Below are 22,631 nucleotides of genomic sequence, written 5' to 3' on the forward strand. Positions count from 1 at the left end.
CAGGCGCCATCTTACCTTAAAGAACTCATTATACCCTACTGGCCTACTAGGGCATTGCGTTCCAAGAATGCAGGGTTGTTGGTTGTTCCTAGAGTCTCTAAAAGTACAATGGGAGCCAGAGCCTTTTCTTATCAAGCTCCACATTTGTGGAATCAGCTTCCAGTTTGTGTTCGGGCGGCAGACACCCTATCCGTTTCTAAGAGTGCGCTGAAGACCTTCCTTTTTGATAAAGCTTATAGTTAGGGCTGATTAGATTCAGCCCCTAGTTTTGCTGATATAGGCTTAGTTTGTCGGGGGACATCTTGCTTCTTCCTTCTCTCTGTCTGTACCCGTGTCCTCTCATGGGGACATCTTACTTCTTCCTTCTCTCTGTCTATACCTGTGTCCTCTCATGGGGACATCTTACTTCTTCCTTCTCTCTGTCTGTACCCGTGTCCTCTCATGGGGACATCTTACTTCTTCCTTCTCTCTGTCTGTACCTGTGTCCTCTCATGGGGACATCTTCCTTCTTCCTTCTCTCTGTCTGTACCCGTGTACACTCATGTTCCGATTAACCCAGCTTCCCCAAATGTCTTTCTTTTTGGTGTCTCTATACGCCGGGATCCGGAGTCATGGATGATCCTGCGGTCCTGTGTCCTGGATCGCGAGCCCTGGATCTTGAGTCGTGGCTGTGGTCCTGGATCATCGGTCCTGATGGATATCCTCGTGGATTCATCTTCCTCTTATACACACATGCATTTCCAAACACCTGGACTACCTATGTTGCAAATGTATTATCTTTTCAATTTACACACGGCATCTATTGCAGTCTGTCCGTCCTGGAGAGGATCCTCCTCTGCTGCTCTCCCTGAGGTTTCTCCATGTTCCCTTTAAACTGGGTTTTCTCTGGAAGTTTTTCCTTGTACGATGTGAGGGTCTAAGGACAGAGGGTCTGAGGACAGAGGGTCTGAGGACAGAGGGTCTAAGGACAGAGGGTCTGAGGACAGAGGGTCTGAGGACAGAGGGTCTAAGGACAGAGGGTGCCGTATTGTCATACTGATATTCTGTACACACTGTGAAGACCACTGAGACAAATGTAACATTTGTGATATTGGGCTATATAAATAAACATTGATTGATTGATTGATTGATTGATTGATTGATTGATTGTGTATCTGAATGATTGATTGTGTAGTTGAATGATTGATTGTGTAGTTGAATGATTGATTGTGTATCTGAATGATTGATTGTGTAGTTGAATGCTTGATTGTGTAGTTGAATGATTGATTGTGTAGTTGAATGATTGATTGTGTAGTTGAATGATTGATTGTGTATCTGAATGATTGATTGTGTAGTTGAATGATTGATTGTGTATCTGAATATTTGATTGTGTAGTTGAATGATTGATTGTGTAGTTGAATGATTGATTGTGTATCTGAATGATTGATTGTGTAGTTGAATGATTGATTGTGTATCTTAATGATTGATTGTGTAGTTGAATGATTGATTGTGTAGTTGAATGATTGATTGTGTATCTGAATGATTGATTGTGTATCTGAATGATTGATTGTGTATCTGAATGTTTGATTGTGTAGTTGAATGATTGATTGTGTAGTTGAATGATTGATTGTGTATCTGAATGATTGATTGTGTAGTTGAATGATTGATTGTGTAGTTGAATGATTGATTGTGTATCTGAATGATTGATTGTGTAGTTGAATGATTGATTGTGTAGTTGAATGATTGATTGTGTATCTGAATGATTGATTGTGTAGTTGAATGATTGATTGTGTAGTTGAATGATTGATTGTGTAGTTGAATGATTGATTGTGTATCTGAATGATTGATTGTGTAGTTGAATGATTGATTGTGTATCTGAATGTTTGATTGTGTAGTTGAATGATTGATTGTGTAGTTGAATGATTGATTGTGTATCTGAATGATTGATTGTGTAGTTGAATGATTGATTGTGTATCTTAATGATTGATTGTGTAGTTGAATGATTGATTGTGTAGTTGAATGATTGATTGTGTATCTGAATGATTGATTGTGTATCTGAATGATTGATTGTGTATCTGAATGTTTGATTGTGTAGTTGAATGATTGATTGTGTAGTTGAATGATTGATTGTGTATCTGAATGATTGATTGTGTAGTTGAATGATTGATTGTGTAGTTGAATGATTGATTGTGTATCTGAATGATTGATTGTGTAGTTGAATGATTGATTGTGTAGTTGAATGATTGATTGTGTATCTGAATGATTGATTGTGTAGTTGAATGATTGATTGTGTATCTTAATGATTGATTGTGTATCTTAATGATTGATTGTGTAGTTGAATGATTGATTGTGTAGTTGAATGATTGATTGTGTAGTTGAATGCTTGATTGTGTAGTTGAATGATTGATTGTGTATCTGAATGATTGATTGTGTAGTTGAATGATTGATTGTGTATCTGAATGATTGATTGTGTAGTTGAATGATTGATTGTGTAGTTGAATGATTGATTGTGTATCTGAATGATTGATTGTGTAGTTGAATGATTGATTGTGTAGTTGAATGATTGATTGTGTAGTTGAATGATTGATTGTGTATCTGAATGATTGATTGTGTAGTTGAATGATTGATTGTGTAGTTGAATGATTTAGTTGAATGATTGATTGTGTAGTTGAATGATTGATTGTGTAGTTGAATGATTGATTGTGTATCTTAATGATTGATTGTGTAGTTGAATGATTGATTGTGTAGTTGAATGATTGATTGTGTATCTGAATGATTGATTGTGTATCTGAATGATTGATTGTGTAGTTGAATGATTAATTGTGTAGTTGAATGATTGATTGTGTATCTGAATGATTGATTGTGTAGTTGAATGATTGATTGTGTAGTTGAATGATTGATTGTGTAGTTGAATGATTGATTGTGTAGTTGAATGATTGATTGTGTATCTGAATGATTGATTGTGTAGTTGAATGATTGATTGTGTATCTGAATGATTGATTGTGTAGTTGAATGATTGATTGTGTATCTGAATGATTGATTGTGTAGTTGAATGATTGATTGTGTAGTTGAATGATTGATTGTGTATCTGAATGATTGATTGTGTAGTTGAATGATTGATTGTGTAGTTGAATGATTGATTGTGTATCTGAATGATTGATTGATTGTGTAGTTGAATGATTGATTGTGTAGTTGAATGATTGATTGTGTATCTGAATGATTGATTGTGTAGTTGAATGATTGATTGTGTAGTTGAATGATTGATTGTGTATCTGAATGATTGATTGTGTAGTTGAATGATTGATTGTGTATCTGAATGATTGATTGTGTAGTTGAATGATTGATTGTGTATCTGAATGATTGATTGTGTAGTTGAATGATTGATTGTGTAGTTGAATGATTTATTGTGTAGTTGAATGATTGATTGTGTATCTGAATGATTGATTGTGTAGTTGAATGATTGATTGTGTATCTGAATGATTGATTGTGTATCTGAATGATTGATTGTGTAGTTGAATGATTGATTGTGTAGTTGAATGATTGATTGTGTAGTTGAATGATTGATTGTGTATCTGAATGATTGATTGTGTAGTTGAATGATTGATTGTGTAGTTGAATGATTGATTGTGTAGTTGAATGATTGATTGTGTATCTGAATGATTGATTGTGTATCTGAATGATTGATTGTGTAGTTGAATGATTGATTGTGTAGTTGAATGATTGATTGTGTATCTGAATGATTGATTGTGTAGTTGAATGATTGATTGTGTAGTTGAATGATTGATTGTGTATCTGAATGATTGATTGTGTAGTTGAATGATTGATTGTGTAGTTGAATGATTGATTGTGTAGTTGAATGATTGATTGTGTATCTTAATGATTGATTGTGTAGTTGAATGATTGCTTGTGTATCTGAATGATTGCTTGTGTATCTGAATGATTGATTGTGTAGTTGAATGATTGATTGTGTAGTTGAATGATTGATTGTGTAGTTGAATGATTGATTGTGTAGTTGAATGATTGATTGTGTATCTGAATGATTGATTGTGTAGTTGAATGATTGATTGTGTATCTGAATGATTGATTGTGTAGTTGAATGATTGATTGTGTAGTTGAATGATTGATTGTGTAGTTGAATGATTGATTGTGTATCTGAATGATTGATTGTGTAGTTGAATGATTGATTGTGTAGTTGAATGATTGATTGTGTATCTGAATGATTGATTGTGTAGTTGAATGATTGATTGTGTAGTTGAATGATTGATTGTGTAGTTAAATGATTGATTGTGTATCTTAATGATTGATTGTGTAGTTGAATGATTGATTGTGTAGTTGAATGATTGATTGTGTATCTGAATGATTGATTGTGTATCTGAATGATTGATTGTGTAGTTGAATGATTGATTGTGTAGTTGAATGATTGATTGTGTAGTTGAATGATTGATTGTGTATCTGAATGATTGATTGTGTAGTTGAATGATTGATTGTGTATCTGAATGATTGATTGTGTAGTTGAATGATTGATTGTGTAGTTGAATGATTGATTGTGTAGTTGAATGATTGATTGTGTATCTGAATGATTGATTGTGTATCTGAATGATTGATTGTGTAGTTGAATGATTGATTGTGTAGTTGAATGATTGATTGTGTAGTTGAATGATTGATTGTGTATCTGAATGATTGATTGTGTATCTGAATGATTGATTGTGTATCTGAATGATTGATTGTGTAGTTGAATGATTGATTGTGTAGTTGAATGATTGATTGTGTATCTGAATGATTGATTGTGTAGTTGAATGATTGTGTATTATAATCACCTCGCTGCGCTCCACCAGGCGGCCCGGAGGGAGAGACGAGTGGTTAATTTTGGCGATTTTCTGCAGCGTCTCCAACGCCGCCTGAACGTTTCCTGCTGACACGTTATAACGAGCAGACTCCGGGATGAACTGAGAGACAGACAGGTGAGGGACAGGTGAGGGACGGACAGGTGAGGGACGTTCAGGTGAGGGACAGACAGGTGAGAGACAGACACGTGAGACACGTGAGAGACAGACAGGTGAGAGACGGACAGGTGAGACAGATGAGAGACAGGCGAGAGACAGAAAGGTGAGGGACAGACAGGTGAGAGACAGACCGTTGAGAGACAGACCGTTGAGAGACAGACAGGTGAGGGACAGACAGGTGAGGGACAGACAGGTGAGAGACAGACAGGTGAGAGACAGACAGGTGAGGGACAGACAGGTGAGAGACAGACAGGTGAGGGACAGACAGGTGAGGGACAGGTGAGAGACAGACAGGTGAGGGACAGACAGGTGAGGGACAGACAGGTGAGAGACAGACAGGTGATAGACAGACAGGTGAGGGACAGACAGGTGAGAGACAGACAGGTGAGGGACAGACAGGTGAGGGACAGGTGAGAGACGGACAGGTGAGGGACAGACAGGCGAGAGACAGATGAGAGACAGGTGAGAGACGGACAGGTGAGGGACAGACAGGTGAGGGACAGACAGGTGAGAGACAGACAGGTGAGAGACGGACAGGTGAGGGACAGACAGGTGAGAGACAGGTCAGGGACAGGTGAGACAGACAGGTGAGAGACAGACAGGCGAGAGACAGGTGAGAGACAGGTGAGAGACAGACAGGTGAGGGACAGACAGGTGAGGGACAGACAGGTGAGAGACAGGTGAGAAACAGACAGGTGAGGGACAGACAGGTGAGAGACAGGTGAGAAACAGACAGGTGAGGGACAGACAGGTGAGAGACAGGTGAGAAACAGACAGGTGAGGGACAGACAGGTGAGAGACAGACAGGTGAGGGACAGACAGGTGAGGGACAGGTGAGAGACGGACAGGTGAGGGACAGACAGGTGAGGGACAGTTGAGAGACAGACAGGTACAGGTGTGTCTCACCTTGAAGAGGAAGAGCAGGATGACGCTCGGGGTCACAGAGAGACGGATCATCCACCTCCAACCGAACGAGGGAACCACGAGCATCCCCAACACGATGATGAGCATGGACCCTATCATCCAGAACACCTGAGAACAGAGAGCATCATGGGAGATCACCTGAGATCACCTGAGAACAGAGAGCATCATGGGAGAACACCTGAGATCACCTGAGAACAGAGAGCATCATGGGAGAACACCTGAGAACAGAGCATCAAGGGAGATATCCTGACTGACAGAGAGCATGCTGGGAAATGTAGTCATTCAAAGTAAATCGGACTCACGGAGGCCAGAGGCAGCAGGATGGCTCGGTATTTAGCCGGGATGAACTCTGTCTTCAACACGAAGCTGCAACACACAACACGTTATCTGAGTGTGTGTGTGTGTGTGTGTGTGTGTGTGCGCGTGCGTGCGTGCGTGTGTGGTGTGTTTGTGTGCGTGTGTATGCGTGTGTGGGTGTGTGTGTGGTGTGTGTGTGTGTGTGTGTGAGTGTGTGTATGTGGTGTGTGTGTGTGTGTGTGTGTGTGTGTGTGTGTGTGTGTGTGTGGTGTGAGTGTGCGTATGTGGTGTGTGTGTGTGGTGAGAGTGTGGTGTGAGTGTGCGTATGTGGTGTGTGTGTGAATGTGTGTGTATGTGTGGTGAGTGTGTGTGTGTGTGTGTGTGTGTGTGGTGTGTGTGTGTGTGGTGTGTGTGTGTGTGTGTGTGTGTGTGTGTGTGTGTGGTGTGTTCACTGACCCCTGGGACACTCCAGCCACACCACAGCCCACCATGCTGCGCAGGAAGATGAACCAGCCGTACGACGGGGCGAAGGAGGTGAGCAGCGAGAAGTACGCGCTCCACACGAAGCCCCCGAACACAACCTGAACACACACAGTATGTTACATGTAGTACTCGTAATACTACCTGTAGTACTCTACCTGTAGAACTCGTAATACTACCTGTAGTACTCTACCTGTAGAACTCGTAATACTACCTGTAGTACTCTACCTGTAGAACTCGTAATACTACCTGTAGTAACACAGTACTATATGTATATTATAACAGGACTGACCTTCCAGCGGCCGTACCTGTCGGCCAGGTAACCACTCAGAATGCCGCACACCATGAAGCCCAGGAACACCATCTGAGAGGAAGCGTGGTTATTAACATAGAGATCAATACATACTTTAAATGAATAAATACTTTAAATCAATAAATACACTTTAAATCAATAAATACACTTTAAATAATAAATACACTTTAAATCAATAAATACACTTTAAATCAATAAATACACTTTAAATCAATAAATACACTTTAAATAATAAATACACTTTAAATCAATAAATACACTTTAAATCAATAAATACTTTAAATCAATAAATACACTTTAAATCAATAAATACACTTTAAATAATAAATACACTTTAAATCAATAAATACACTTTAAATCAATAAATACACTTTAAATCAATAAATACTTTAAATCAATAAATACTTTAAATCAATAAATACACTTTAAATCAATAAATACACTTTAAAACAATAAATACTTTAAATCAATAAATACTTTAAATCAATAAATACACTTTAAATCAATAAATACTTTAAATCAATAAATACTTTAAATCAATAAATACACTTTAAATCAATAAATACACTTTAAATCAATAAATACACTTTAAATAATAAATACACTTTAAATCAATAAATACACTTTAAATAAAAAATACACTTTAAATCAATAAATACACTTTAAATAATAAATACACTTTAAATAATAAATACACTTTAAATCAATAAATACACTTTAAATCAATAAATACACTTTAAATAAAAAATACACTTTAAATCAATAAATACACTTTAAATAATAAATACACTTTAAATCAATAAATACACTTTAAATCAATAAATACACTTTAAATCAATAAATACTTTAAATCAATAAATACACTTTAAAACAATAAATACTTTAAATCAATAAATACTTTAAATCAATAAATACACTTTAAATAATAAATACACTTTAAATCAATAAATACACTTTAAATCAATAAATACACTTTAAATCAATAAATACTTTAAATCAATAAATACACTTTAAATCAATAAATACACTTTAAAACAATAAATACTTTAAATCAATAAATACTTTAAATCAATAAATACACTTTAAATCAATAAATACTTTAAATCAATAAATACACTTTAAATCAATAAATACACTTTAAATAATAAATACACTTTAAATCAATAAATACACTTTAAATCAATAAATACTTTAAATCAATAAATACACTTTAAATCAATAAATACACTTTAAATAATAAATACACTTTAAATCAATAAATACACTTTAAATCAATAAATACACTTTAAATCAATAAATACTTTAAATCAATAAATACTTTAAATCAATAAATACACTTTAAAACAATAAATACTTTAAATCAATAAATACTTTAAATCAATAAATACACTTTAAATCAATAAATACTTTAAATCAATAAATACTTTAAATCAATAAATACACTTTAAATCAATAAATACACTTTAAATAATAAATACACTTTAAATCAATAAATACACTTTAAATCAATAAATACACTTTAAAATAAAAAATACACTTTAAATCAATAAATACACTTTAAATAATAAATACACTTTAAATCAATAAATACACTTTAAATCAATAAATACTTTAAATCAATAAATACACTTTAAATCAATAAATACACTTTAAATCAATAAATACTTTAAATCAATAAATACTTTAAATCAATAAATACACTTTAAATAATAAATACACTTTAAATCAATAAATACACTTTAAATCAATAAATACACTTTAAATAAAAAATACACTTTAAATCAATAAATACTTTAAATCAATAAATACACTTTAAATCAATAAATACACTTTAAATCAATAAATACTTTAAATCAATAAACACTTAAAATCAATAAACACTTTAAATCAATAAATACACTTTAAATCAATAAATACTTTAAATCAATAAATACTTTAAATCAATAAATACACTTTAAATAATAAATACACTTTAAATCAATAAATACACTTTAAATCAATAAACACTTTAAATCAATAAACACTTTAAATCAATAAATACTTTAAATTAATAAACACTTTAAATCAATAAATACTTTAAATCAATAAATACACTTTAAATCAATAAATACACTTTAAATCAATAAATACTTTAAATCAATAAACACTTTAAATCAATAAACACTTTAAATTAATAAACACTTTAAATCAATAAATACTTTAAATCAATAAATACACTTTAAATCAATAAATACTTTAAATCAATAAATACTTTAAATCAATAAATACACTTTAAATAAAAAATACACTTTAAATCAATAAATACACTTTAAATCAATAAATACACTTTAAATCAATACATACTTTAAATCAATAAATACTTTAAATCAATAAATACACTTTAAATAAAAAATACACTTTAAATCAATAAATACACTTTAAATCAATAAATACACTTTAAATTAATAAACACTTTAAATCAATAAATACACTTTAAAACAATAAATACTTTAAATCAATAAATACTTTAAATCAATAAATACACTTTAAATCAATAAATACTTTAAATCAATAAATACACTTTAAATCAATAAATACACTTTAAATCAATAAATACTTTAAATCAATAAATACTTTAAATCAATAAATACACTTTAAATCAATAAATACACTTTAAATCAATAAATACACTTTAAATAATAAATACACTTTAAATCAATAAATACACTTTAAATCAATAAATACACTTTAAATAAAAAATACACTTTAAATCAATAAATACACTTTAAATAATAAATACACTTTAAATCAATAAATACACTTTAAATCAATAAATACTTTAAATCAATAAATACACTTTAAATCAATAAATACACTTTAAATCAATAAATACTTTAAATCAATAAACACTTTAAATCAATAAACACTTTAAATCAATAAATACTTTAAATTAATAAACACTTTAAATCAATAAATACTTTAAATCAATAAATACACTTTAAATCAATAAATACACTTTAAATCAATAAATACTTTAAATCAATAAACACTTTAAATCAATAAACACTTTAAATTAATAAACACTTTAAATCAATAAATACTTTAAATCAATAAACACTTTAAATTAATAAACACTTTAAATCAATAAATACTTTAAATCAATAAATACTTTAAATCAATAAACACTTTAAATAAAAAATACACTTTAAATCAATAAATACACTTTAAATCAATAAATACACTTTAAATCAATAAATACTTTAAATCAATAAATACTTTAAATCAATAAATACACTTTAAATAAAAAATACACTTTAAATCAATAAATACACTTTAAATCAATAAATACACTTTAAATTAATAAACACTTTAAATCAATAAATACACTTTAAAACAATAAATACTTTAAATCAATAAATACTTTAAATCAATAAATACACTTTAAATCAATAAATACTTTAAATCAATAAATACACTTTAAATCAATAAATACACTTTAAATCAATAAATACTTTAAATCAATAAATACTTTAAATCAATAAATACACTTTAAATCAATAAATACACTTTAAATAATAAATACACTTTAAATCAATAAATACACTTTAAATCAATAAATACACTTTAAATAAAAAATACACTTTAAATGAATAAATACACTTTAAATAATAAATACACTTTAAATCAATAAATACACTTTAAATCAATAAATACACTTTAAATCAATAAATACTTTAAATCAATAAACACTTTAAATCAATAAACACTTTAAATCAATAAATACTTTAAATTAATAAACACTTTAAATCAATAAATACTTTAAATCAATAAATACACTTTAAATCAATAAATACACTTTAAATCAATAAATACTTTAAATCAATAAACACTTTAAATCAATAAACACTTTAAATTAATAAACACTTTAAATCAATAAATACACTTTAAATCAATAAATACTTTAAATCAATAAATACACTTTAAATCAATAAATACACTTTAAATCAATAAATACTTTAAATCAATAAACACTTTAAATCAATAAACACTTTAAATCAATAAATACTTTAAATTAATAAACACTTTAAATCAATAAATACTTTAAATCAATAAATACACTTTAAATCAATAAATACACTTTAAATCAATAAACACTTTAAATCAATAAATACTTTAAATCAATAAATACTTTAAATCAATAAATACACTTTAAATCAATAAATACTTTAAATCAATAAATACTTTAAATCAATAAATACACTTTAAATCAATCAGTAGAGACTCACGGTGGAGACGAGGGCGACCTGCCAGTCCTGAAGACGCCACTCACAGCGAATCTCTGGAGAAACGACAGCGAGCAGCATGATCTCCATCGCCTCAATGATCTATACGTCACACACACACACAGAGACACACACAAGAGACACACACAGAGACACACACAGAGACACACACAGAGACACACACAGAGACACACACAGGAGACACACACAAGAGACACACACAGAGACACACACAAGAGACACACACAGAGACACAGAGAGACACACACAGAGACACACACAGAGACACACACAGAGACACACACAGGAGACACACACAGAGACACACACAGAGACACATAGAGACACACACAGAGACACACACATCTCAGAGTCACTATAATCTACTTAGTAAACATTAATGTTGTAATCTCAGAGTCTCGATGCTGCTCACGTTGGCGCTCCCCATGATGAGGAACAGCAGGATGTGGAAACGGCCGAAGCCGATAAACTCCACCGCGTCCTCGACAGTGAACGTCTCGTCTGCGGACCACAGTTTATTATTTACTGAAATCTAATAATAATAATTAATTATAAGAATAAACAAAGTCAGACTTGGAGAAGGCGTATGACCGAGTTCCCAGGGAGGTGCTGTGGGAGGTGCTGCGAGAGGTGCTGCGAGAAGTGCTGTGAGAGGTGCTGTGGGAGGTGCTGGGGGAGGTGCTGTGGGAGGTGCTGGGGGAGGTGCTGCGGGAGGTGCTGCGGGAGGTGCTGAGGGAGGTGCTGTGGAAGGTGCTGCGGGAGTATGGGGGGAGGTGCTGCGAGAGGTGCTGGGGGAGGTGCTGCGGGAGGTGCTGGGGGAGGTGCTGCGGGAGGTGCTGTGGGAGGTGCTGTGGGAGGTGCTGTGGGAGGTGCTGCGGGAGTATGGGGGGAGGTGCTGCGAGAGGTGCTGCGGGAGGTGCTGGGGGAGGTGCTGTGGGAGGTGCTGGGGGAGGTGCTGGGGGAGGTGCTGTGGGAGGTGCTGCGGGAGGTGCTGCGGGAGGTGCTGTGGGAGGTGCTGTGGGAGGTGCTGTGGGAGGTGCTGCGGGAGTATGGGGGGAGGGAGTCTCTGTGCTCCCAAAGCGAGAGCTGTGTCCGGGTCCTCGGCAGGAAGTCGGACCGATTTCCGGTGAGGGTTGGCCTCCGCCAGGGCTGCGCTTTGTCACCAATCCTGTTTGTAATATACATGGGTCGGGTTTGGAGGCGTAGTCGTGGGGGAGGGGGTCTGCAGTGTCGTGGGGGAGGGGGTCTGCAGTTCGGTGGACTAAGGATTGCACCACTGCTTTCTGCAGATGATGTGGTTCTGATGGCTTCATCGGTCTGCGACCTTCAGCACTCACTGGATCGGTTCACCACCGAGTGTGAAGCGGCTGGGATGAGGATCAGCACCTCCAGATCTGAGGCCATGGTTCTCAGCAGGAAACTGATGGACTGTCCACTCCAAGCAGGGAATGAGTCCTTACCCCAAGTGAAGGAGTTCAAGTATCTCGGGGTCTTGTTCTCGAGTGAGGGAACAATGGAGCGTGAGATGGGCCGGAGAGCCGGAGCAGCGGGAGCGGTACTGCGGTCGCTTTACCGCACCGTGTGACGAGAAGGGAGCTGAGCCAGAAGGCAGAGCTCTCTGTCTCCGGGCCGTTCCTACCCTCACCTACGGTCATGAAGGATGGGTCAGGACCCAGAGAACCAGGTCCAAGGATACAAGCGGTCGAGATGGGTTTCCTCCGCAAGGTGGCTGGCGTCTCCCTTAGGGATAAGGTGAGAAGTTCGTTCATCAGGGAGGGACTCGGAGTTGAGCCGCTCCTCCTTCGCGTCGAAAGGAGCCAGTTGAGGTGGTTCGGCACCTAGTTAGGATGCCACCTAGTTAGGATGCCACCTAGTTAGGATGCCACCTGGGCGCCTCCCTAGGGAGGTGTTCCAGGCACGTCCAGCTGGGAAGAGACTGAGGGGTAGACCAAGGACCAGGTGGAGGGACTATATCTCTTCTGGCCTGGGAGCGCCTCGGGACCCCCCAGTCAGAGCTGGTTGATGAGGGACAGGAACGTTGGGGCTCTCTGCTGGACCGAGACCCGACCACGGATAAGGGGAGAAGATGGAAAGTCAGACTCACCGTTGTTGTTGTTTCCTTTGCCCTGCGGCTTGTGTGCAGGTTTCTCCTGAAGCTCCATGTCCTGCAGCTGGATGGAGCTGACCAGCTGTGCTGCTGGATCCCCCATCCTACACACACACACACACACACACACACACACACACACACACACACACACACACACACACACACACACACACACACACACACACACACACACACCACACACACACACACACACACACACACACACACACACACACACACACACACCACACACACACACACACACACACACACACACACACACACACACACACACACACACACACACACACACACACACACACACACACACACACACACACACGACAGGAGGGACTCAGGTTTAACCAAACTCAGTTGATAAATCCATAGATTTAGTGAACATGTTTCTCAACAACAACAACAACAACAACAACACGACGCTGTAAAATCAGAAACTGACCAAACTGAACTAAATATTGAGATTGATGATATTATTTATGAAATGAAAGCGTCATCAGTCTGTCCCTGGGGCTAACCCTAACACAATGCTCGCCTTGAAACACGGTTTTCTCATAGCTTCAGTGAAACTGCTCCAAACGCCCCAAAACTTCACAGGTTTGATAACGATGCAGCCATCAACGCATCTAAGCGTAGTATGGGGTGTCATCAAATGCTGTTGCCATGGCGACAGACCACTCGCCATGAAACACGATGAGGCTGTAAGTCCAATCGACACGGTCCAGTCGTCCCCCAATCTTCACTTGTATATCACCGGTCCATGCCTCAACAGCTCTACGCCAAATCTGAGATCTCACCATATGCCGTATCCATGGAAACGCATCCCTCGCCATAAAACATGATGTCGCTATTAGTCCTATGAAAATGTTCAAAAAGTGCTCAAACTTCACATTTGTGCTAACAGTCCAGCCTTGAAGAAATCTACGGGACAGTTTTGAGATTTCTTCAAATGCCGTAGCCATGGCAACACAATGCTCGCCTTGCAACACGGTTTTCTCATAGCTTCAGTGAAACTGCTCCAAACGCCCCAAAACTTCACAGGTCTGGTAACGATGCAGCCATCAACGCATCTAAGCGTATTATGGGGTGTCATCAAATGCCGTTGCCATCAAGTTAGTTCAGAAGTTTGCAGTTCAAATATTCTGCTGCTTTTCCAAGCCTTTTCACTTTCTTCTCTCATCCCACATTCAAGCCCCCGTGTTCACGTTTCATCTCAAGTCTTCACTTTCTTCGTACACAGTACATTTCAGCATAGCAGTTTAGCGTCAGATTTTCAGCATAAAGCATTCCCACCCAAATCTTTATACCGTAGCTACATCAAAACATGATGAACATGAAAGCTGGCTGCTTTCCGCAAAGTCTGGGATATGTGGACGCACCGCCTGCCGATGCTGTTCAGCCCATTCAGCGACGTCTGGTGGATGAACAGCTCGTCCCCTTCAGAGGCAGCTTCAAGCAGCGCATGCCAAACAAGCCGGCCAAATACGGTACAAAGATTTGGGCAAACTGTGATGTAGAATCATCCTCCGCCTGGAGACTGCAGGTGTATACGGCCAAGCAGCTGGCCGTCGTCCTGAAGTCAACCAGGGGAGGAGGGTGGTCCTGGAGGTGACGGAGGGGCTCCAGGGACACATCGTTACCTGTGAGCAGCTGCTCAGGAGAAGGTAGGGTTAGCCTGAGCTTCCCGCGGTCCTCTCCTCCACGAAGACCCACCCACTGGTCCCTCACACCCCTCGACGGGCAGGAATGTGCTGCTTCTCAGCACGAAACACCGCAGTCCAGACCGACGAAATGAAGAGAAAGCCAGTCATAATCAAAGACTACAACCGATGCAAAGGAGGTGTCGACAACCTTGATAAGGCAGGCACACGTGTATTCTTACTCTTATGTTCTTTTCTGAAATATATGTAGGTTTTTTTCAAATGAGCATTTCCTATCAAATAATTAATATTTGCATCATGAGAGAAAATGCTTGGAATCATTTATTCAAATGGTTTTTGTTAGGTTGGAGCCGCAGGAGGAGAACCCATCGCTGGCCACTTGCCCCCAGGCCCGCCTTCACCTGCCACCAGGCCCTGGGGCTGATGGTTTTGTAGGCCCCCTATTTAAACAACAAATGAAAGTCATAGCCTCGGCAGGCTCTGTGACCGCACGTCTCCACCCTGCTCTGCGCGCCTGGTCCTCTCCTCCAGACGAGTGACGTATCGGGCCTCCCTCGTGTATCTGTCCGGTTGCCGTTGGCTCCCCTCCACGTAGCAAGTCCTCGTCGTCCTCTCATCTCCTCCAACATCCCTCCTGTCTGTTCTTCCTCTCCCGCTACTCCATCGCTATCAGAACCAGACGGCCTACTTGGCTCCGAGGCCCCGCGGCCGGCCCCGCGGCCTACAGGTTTAGAATCACCTGGAAGCTTCGGCTGCTTTGTGACAGCTGCTTGTCTCCAAACTCCTTTTCCCTCAACGACTTCCTTTCCCGAGCGCCACTCTCAAACTTTCTCTCCTAAACAACCTTCATCCGTCACTCAATCACTCGCAGTTTGAATAAGTCACATGTGAACCATATTCTCATTCTGATTGGCTGTTGAGTAGTGCCCACGGACTGTTACGGAGTCATCTCTGGAATCCATCGATCTGATTGGTTAGCGGAGCAAATGATCAAAATACTACGGAGGGAAGATATTTTCGTTTGGATTATTGGTCCGGGGGAAGCTCACGAGTGTGTGTGTGTGTGTGTGTGTGTGTGTGTGTGTGTGTGTGTGTGTGTGTGTGTATTTTTGAGTTTGTGTGTATTATGTTTGTTTCCCGGGGAAAACCCTCACGAGAAACACCGGCTGTTGTTATGCCTGCTGTGACGTCAAGTTACTCCGTTCTCCGCTTGTAATTATGCCGAAGCTTCAAAGCTGTATTTATCTTCTGAATTTGCCGAAACAAGTTTAATATTCTGAAAGCCAAGACTTTGTTTATTTGAAACCAGATGAAAACAAACTGTAACGGACCCTGCCGTGTTATCTATGATTACTATACGCTTACATTCATAATGTCAGCCGGAGGGAGGGGGGGCGAGAGCTGTCATCTTCCCTTTACAAGCTTCAAAAATGTATTTATCATGTGATTTTGGAAATAAAAGTTTCATATTCTGAAAGCCAAGACTTTGTTTATTTAAATGTTTTTTAAAAACATCCGAAATAAAAAACTTTTTTTTTTAAATTACATTTTTTTTAATTGGCTCATGATGGGCCCCTGATTTCCGTAGGCCCCTGGGCTTCAGCCCAGGTCAGCCCGTGCATTAAGGCGGCCCTGCTTGCCCCCTGCGTCCTGTGGACATCAGTCGAGCCGTCCGGGCAGCAGCACAAACCATACAGGATGATCTTGTATTATTCATTGTAGTCAGGCTGGAGTAGTTTTAAAAGATTGACTCTTTGAAAGTGGGAAAAGATATATATATATATATATATATAGATAGAATATATCATATTTGTATGGCAGTTTTTGTGAAGGTGGCATTTTATGGCCTTAGGAACAAATAAGTTTGTTTTTTAAGGGACTCTTAAGGGTTACATCCGGAGGAAACTTGAAATCAGTTTGCGGAGATAAAACGTGAGTTTTAAAGCTGAGTTCCGGTCACAAACTGAGATGTATGACCGCGAGGTATCCGGTAGATAAACACACTGACCGTAAACACTCTCACTTCCGATCCCGATCGATAACTCCCGCTGTTTCACGGACGTAGAGGTTTCGGTTGGACGTGTTTCTCGGTGCTTCGCGGGTTGTCCTCACACTGATACTGTCCTCGAGAGCCTCTTCTCATTCTGCGGGAACCTGTTCTTCTGCTGTTTACCTGCCAGGTAACCCGGAAGCGCCACGTCACTGAGGGGAGACTCCCCTCATGCTGGTGACGTCACGATGACTGATTGGAGCATCAGCTGTTAAAGTTTCTTAATTTACCTTTTAATGTTTACCTGTCTCTCAAAACATTGAAGGTTAAAGCATTATGTGTGATAACAAGATGCCCCCCCCCCCGGATCATTGTTTCTTTGGACAATAAGAACAGAAACATGAAGGAAAAGATGAAATGGATTGTGAAGTGAGGTTAATGAATAATCATTACATTTAAAATCTGCAGCTTCTTTAAACTGAAGCCCGAAAAGCTAAATCACTTTAAATACTAATATTAAGATTTCTTAATTGAATTTCTAATGTTTTACAGTTTCTTTAAAAACCCCAAGCAGTTATAAACATGTGTTATGACCACGTGACAACAAGACATCATGAATCAAAGATTATTACAGATTTGTTGTTGTTATTTTTACGTTATCAAAATATATATATGTGTTAAAGTAGATCCGTGCGTGCGTTCAGCCACACGGTGGCGCTGCTGCTTCATGTTCCTGTTGGTGTTCAACATTAACCTCTTTTTTACCACCAACACTTTTGAGTTGTTCTTAAGATTAGATCTAAGATAATAACTAGATAATAACATTTGAGACAATAATCATGAATTAAAGAAAACAATACATCTCTGGAATGTTGTTGTTACGATATCGAACAATAAATGTGCTAAATAACTCTAATCAATAATCATTAGAGAAAAGGGTGAAAAACATTTCAGACCTGATGTTTTGATGCAGCTTCTTTAAACGGAAGCACGAGAAGCTAAATAACTTAAAACAAAACGTTAGCAAAGACATTAAAACCAGAAGCTGCGGCGCCTGCTTTCTCGCTGCTGATGAATTACAACTTTAAGGTGAATGATTATTATGGTATGTGATGAGAGGCCTGGGGGGCGCCTGGGGGGCGCCTGAGGGCGTCTGGGGAGCGCCTGGGTCACCCGCATGTTCTCCCACCTTTACCTTCACACGCGCAGGTGAGCTCCAGGTAAAGCGGTGTTAAAAGGGTTAAGGGGGGGGGGGGTTATAGAGCTAGACATGAAATAAAGCTAGCTTTAAAGTTTAACGTTTCAAACGTGTCGATAAACAAGAATCTACTAAATGAAAAACATCCCACTCCATGTTAGCAGCGACGCTAAGCTAAGCACGACAGAAGACAGGAAGGGCTGCAGGTGTTTTAAACATCTGTTTAATGCTGAGTCACGTGACAGCTGCTGGCAGTGCCCCCCCCCCCTAACTCCTAATGCAGCAGCAGCTTCACTTAAATACACACATCCCATAATAACACACATCTGAGCGGAGCTGCAGGAGTCCGGGGGAACAGGAGTGTTTGAGTCTGACGACGGCCACGAGCAAACCACAGACCCCAGGTGAGCCTCAGGTGAACAGGAAGTGATGCGTATCGACCAACAGGTAAACAGGAAGTGGCCAACAGATAAACAAGTAAACAGGAAGAGGTGCGTATCGACCAACAGATAAACAGGTAAACAGGAAGTGGCACGTTTGGACGCCTGTGCACAGGTGTGACTGGGTGTTTCTCAATGTCGAGTAAGGATGCTCCAGAGCCACTATTTCAAGCATGCTACGTCATCGAGTGTCGCCGAAGGACTGTTCCAATGTCCAGGATCCTTGGAATTCTACCGAGCCCGGCGTACTTCATTTGGAGAAATATCGAGGCTGCACATGTGTAGATTTAAAATCCCCACAATGCTTTGCGCACGGACCAATTTCCCCAAATCTGTGGCGGAAAATGTAAGAGGCGGGGCCTCTCATCTGACGCACACCTGCTCGCCTGCTCCACTCTTCGTTATCCGAATGCCAGGAAGTCTTCTTGTCTCGCTTCTGAAGCAAGATGCTCGGCAGACATGTGCTACCAAGCAAGCGTCCTCAACATCGAGAAACACCCACTGTCTATTGGTCGATCAGGAACCTGTTAAAGTGAAGTCCTGAGGTCTTGTAACTTCTCTGATCCGGTCCATTACGTGTGTTCTGGACGTCAGAGCAATGTTTCAAACTGCAGCAGTTAAAACAATTATTGCTTATACATTTTTTATTTTGAGCACAAAACTTAATTTCCTGTGTTTACACATTCCCTAACGCGGGGGGGTCAACCCCGGGGCCGCGGGCCGGACGCCACGTTCTGTGGCCCTGCAAGAGCTCTGAAAGAATATAATGCGTCTATATACATATATATATATATATATATATATATATATATATATATATATATATATACATATGCCGGTTTACAGAAGCACGTTTCTCATAAACTACATGTCCCACAATGCATCTCATTGTGTGTCATGCGCACTGACGAGGCTTGTAATTAGTTGCCCCAGACTTCTGCTTTCAGACGTAGTTAATTATGAAGTTATCAGATAATAATCCAATGCAGAGGCAATAATGTAATAATACACATGATGTGGTCCTGCAGCCTGTACGGTGGACCGGTCCTGAACCCCCTCGTCACCGTTGGTCTGTGGTCCGGCGGGCCGCCCCAGGTGTGTGTTCTGAGCGTCTCAGATAGAAAACGGAGTGTGTGATCTGCAGGTCGTAACGCTCGACGCCCGCCCATTCATGTCCCAGTGTTGGCGGGGCGTCGAGTTAGCACCGTGTGATTCTGCAGGCGGGCCTCAGTGGACAGGAACCAGAACCAGTCGTGGTCAGCACAGGAATCACACATTAAAGATTTATATATATATATATGTTTTCTATTCAACACCATACCCACTTTCATTTATATTTACTGAACCATCTGCTGTTCGCTTAAAACATACCTTTAGCAACGCAAAGCAAAAAACAGACGTCATATTAATCTGTTGGGATCAACGATGGCACAGCGACCCTCTCTGCTCTTTAGTTTAAACACTTTAGCATCATGCTAACACGGACATCACGAGAAGCATCGAACTGAGTCGAACATGCCGAAGAAGAGACGGACAGAAACCAGAGTTTACACAACGCGACGGAGAACATTCATTCACCTGACGACCGGTCGGTCACCTGAAGACCGGTCGGTCACCTGAAGACCGGTCTTCAGGTGACCGACCGGTCTTCAGGTGAACGACCGGTCGGTCACCTGAAGACCGGTCGGTCACCTGAAGACCGGTCGTCAGGTGAAGACCGGTCGGTCACCTGAACGACCGGTCTTCACCTGAACGACCGGTCTTCACCTGAACGACCGGTCTTCAGGTGAACGACCGGTCTTCAGGTGAAGACCGGTCGTTCACCTGAACGACCGGTCTTCACCTGAACGACCGGTCTTCAGGTGAAGACCGGTCGTTCACCTGAAGACCGGTCGTTCACCTCAACTGGACCTGTTGGAATTCCTTTCCTGGACTTTTGACCACATCTGAATCCTGATCTCCAACAGATCGTGGAGAACATACTGTAGGAGTGTAGTGACGTCATTTAGAAATCTGCACCAAAAACAGTACAATAGTCACGTTTTCAGGGTAAAAATCTAAAAAAAACGTCCGTTATTGTCGTTGGCATTCTGGATTACTTAGGAAAGACATATTTCCCACTCTAGTAACTCTCAGATGTGCTCAATAAAGGGCCTATGACTCATCTTTACTAGAAAGAGCTTGAACGCAACAGAATGCAACGACTGTTCAACAGATGCAGCTCAGCGCCTTGAAGCTAACAGCTAACAGGCTACCAGCTACCAGCTACCAGCTAGCTCTTCTGGCGGGTTTCAACACAAACAGCGTAACCAGGATCAAAGAGGGCCTTCCCTGTCTACACATCTGTTGGCGTCACGTTTCAGAACCCAGAATGGAAGTTGAGGTTATTGGGCTAGCGGATGTTTAGCTTTAGCTTCTGGTTGCGATGAATGACTGGTCTCCGGTCTCCGCCCCCTACAGAAACATCTTCTTGTGAAACGTCCTGCCCACGCTGACGGATGCAACGGATCAGCGATGAAGGAACTTGATATCGAAAAGCGCTAATTGTTTTTTTTGGTTTGCCACCGATACACGAACAACACGAGCTAGCAGCTACGCTAATCAACATCTACAGCGAGCTTCAACACGAGAGGAACACGACCGTAGAACAGTAGGTGGTCTTTTTTCATCAAAATAAGATATTTAAAGTATACTTTCGTATATAAGCGATACAAAAGAGTAACATCTCAATACTCCGATAACTAACATTAACGTTGTGCTCATTTCTATTTCTTTACAGATTCTCTTACAGATACTTATATTCTGAGACCTCGTGAGGAGGGATGGGAGGGTGGAAGGCAGTCAGTGTCGATGAGGCGGACGGCTAGCACCTCGGAGAGAACGTCTACCGCAGAACCTCAGGGGGAACGTCTACTGCAGAACCTCGGAGAGAACGTCTACCGCAGAACCTCAGGGGGAACGTCTACGGCAGAACCACGGAGAGAACGTCTACTGCAGAACCTCAGGGGGAACGTCTACTGCAGAACCTCAGGGGGAACGTCTACGGCAGAACCTCAGAGAGAACGTCTACCGCAGAACCTCAGGGGGAACGTCTACGGCAGAACCACGGAGAGAACGTCTACTGCAGAACCTCAGGGGGAACGTCTACTGCAGAACCTCAGGGGGAACGTCTACGGCAGAACCTCAGAGAGAACGTCTACTGCAGAACCTCAGGGGGAACGTCTACTGCAGAACCTCAGAGAGAACGTCTACTGCAGAACCTCAGAGAGAACGTCTACTGCAGAACCTCAGAGAGAACGTCTACCGCAGAACCTCAGGGGGAACGTCTACTGCAGAACCTCAGGGGGAACGTCTACTGCAGAACCTCAGAGAGAACGTCTACTGCAGAACCTCAGAGAGAACGTCTACTGCAGAACCTCAGAGAGAACGTCTACTGCAGAACCTCAGAGAGAACGTCTACCGCAGAACCTCAGGGGGAACGTCTACGGCAGAACCACGGAGAGAACGTCTACTGCAGAACCTCAGGGGGAACGTCTACTGCAGAACCTCAGGGGGAACGTCTACCGCAGAACCTCAGGGGGAACGTCTACTGCAGAACCTCAGGGGGAACGTCTACCGCAGAACCTCAGGGGGAACGTCTACTGCAGAACCTCAGAGAGAACGTCTACCGCAGAACCTCAGGGGGAACGTCTACGGCAGAACCACGGAGAGAACGTCTACTGCAGAACCTCAGGGGGAACGTCTACTGCAGAACCTCAGGGGGAACGTCTACGGCAGAACCTCAGAGAGAACGTCTACCGCAGAACCTCAGGGGGAACGTCTACGGCAGAACCACGGAGAGAACGTCTACCGCAGAACCTCAGGGGGAACGTCTACTGCAGAACCTCAGGGGGAACGTCTACGGCAGAACCTCAGAGAGAACGTCTACCGCAGAA

General features: G+C 40.1%; 1 protein-coding gene across 2 annotated transcripts in view; it reads right to left on the reverse strand.

Moving 5' to 3' along the window:
- Window positions 1–17,242, reverse strand: part of svopl (SVOP-like) — a 31,647-nt gene extending 14,405 nt beyond the window's left edge. For both annotated transcript variants that reach the window (XM_034079630.1, XM_034079628.1), the window contains exons 1-9: window positions 17,077–17,242; window positions 13,384–13,490; window positions 11,692–11,780; window positions 11,262–11,360; window positions 6,976–7,047; window positions 6,660–6,784; window positions 6,209–6,272; window positions 5,889–6,014; window positions 4,797–4,925 (exon numbers count right to left, since the gene is read on the reverse strand). In XM_034079630.1, coding sequence (XP_033935521.1) covers window positions 4,797–4,925; window positions 5,889–6,014; window positions 6,209–6,272; window positions 6,660–6,784; window positions 6,976–7,047; window positions 11,262–11,360; window positions 11,692–11,780; window positions 13,384–13,489 — 810 coding nt within the window. In that variant the 5' untranslated portion in view covers window position 13,490; window positions 17,077–17,242. The remainder of the gene's footprint in view (window positions 1–4,796; window positions 4,926–5,888; window positions 6,015–6,208; window positions 6,273–6,659; window positions 6,785–6,975; window positions 7,048–11,261; window positions 11,361–11,691; window positions 11,781–13,383; window positions 13,491–17,076) is intronic.
- Window positions 17,243–22,631: the final 5,389 nt, after the last annotated feature.

This window comes from Pseudochaenichthys georgianus, unplaced genomic scaffold, assembly GCF_902827115.2.
Source record: "Pseudochaenichthys georgianus unplaced genomic scaffold, fPseGeo1.2 scaffold_669_arrow_ctg1, whole genome shotgun sequence".
Taxonomy (NCBI): Eukaryota; Metazoa; Chordata; class Actinopteri; order Perciformes; family Channichthyidae; genus Pseudochaenichthys; species Pseudochaenichthys georgianus.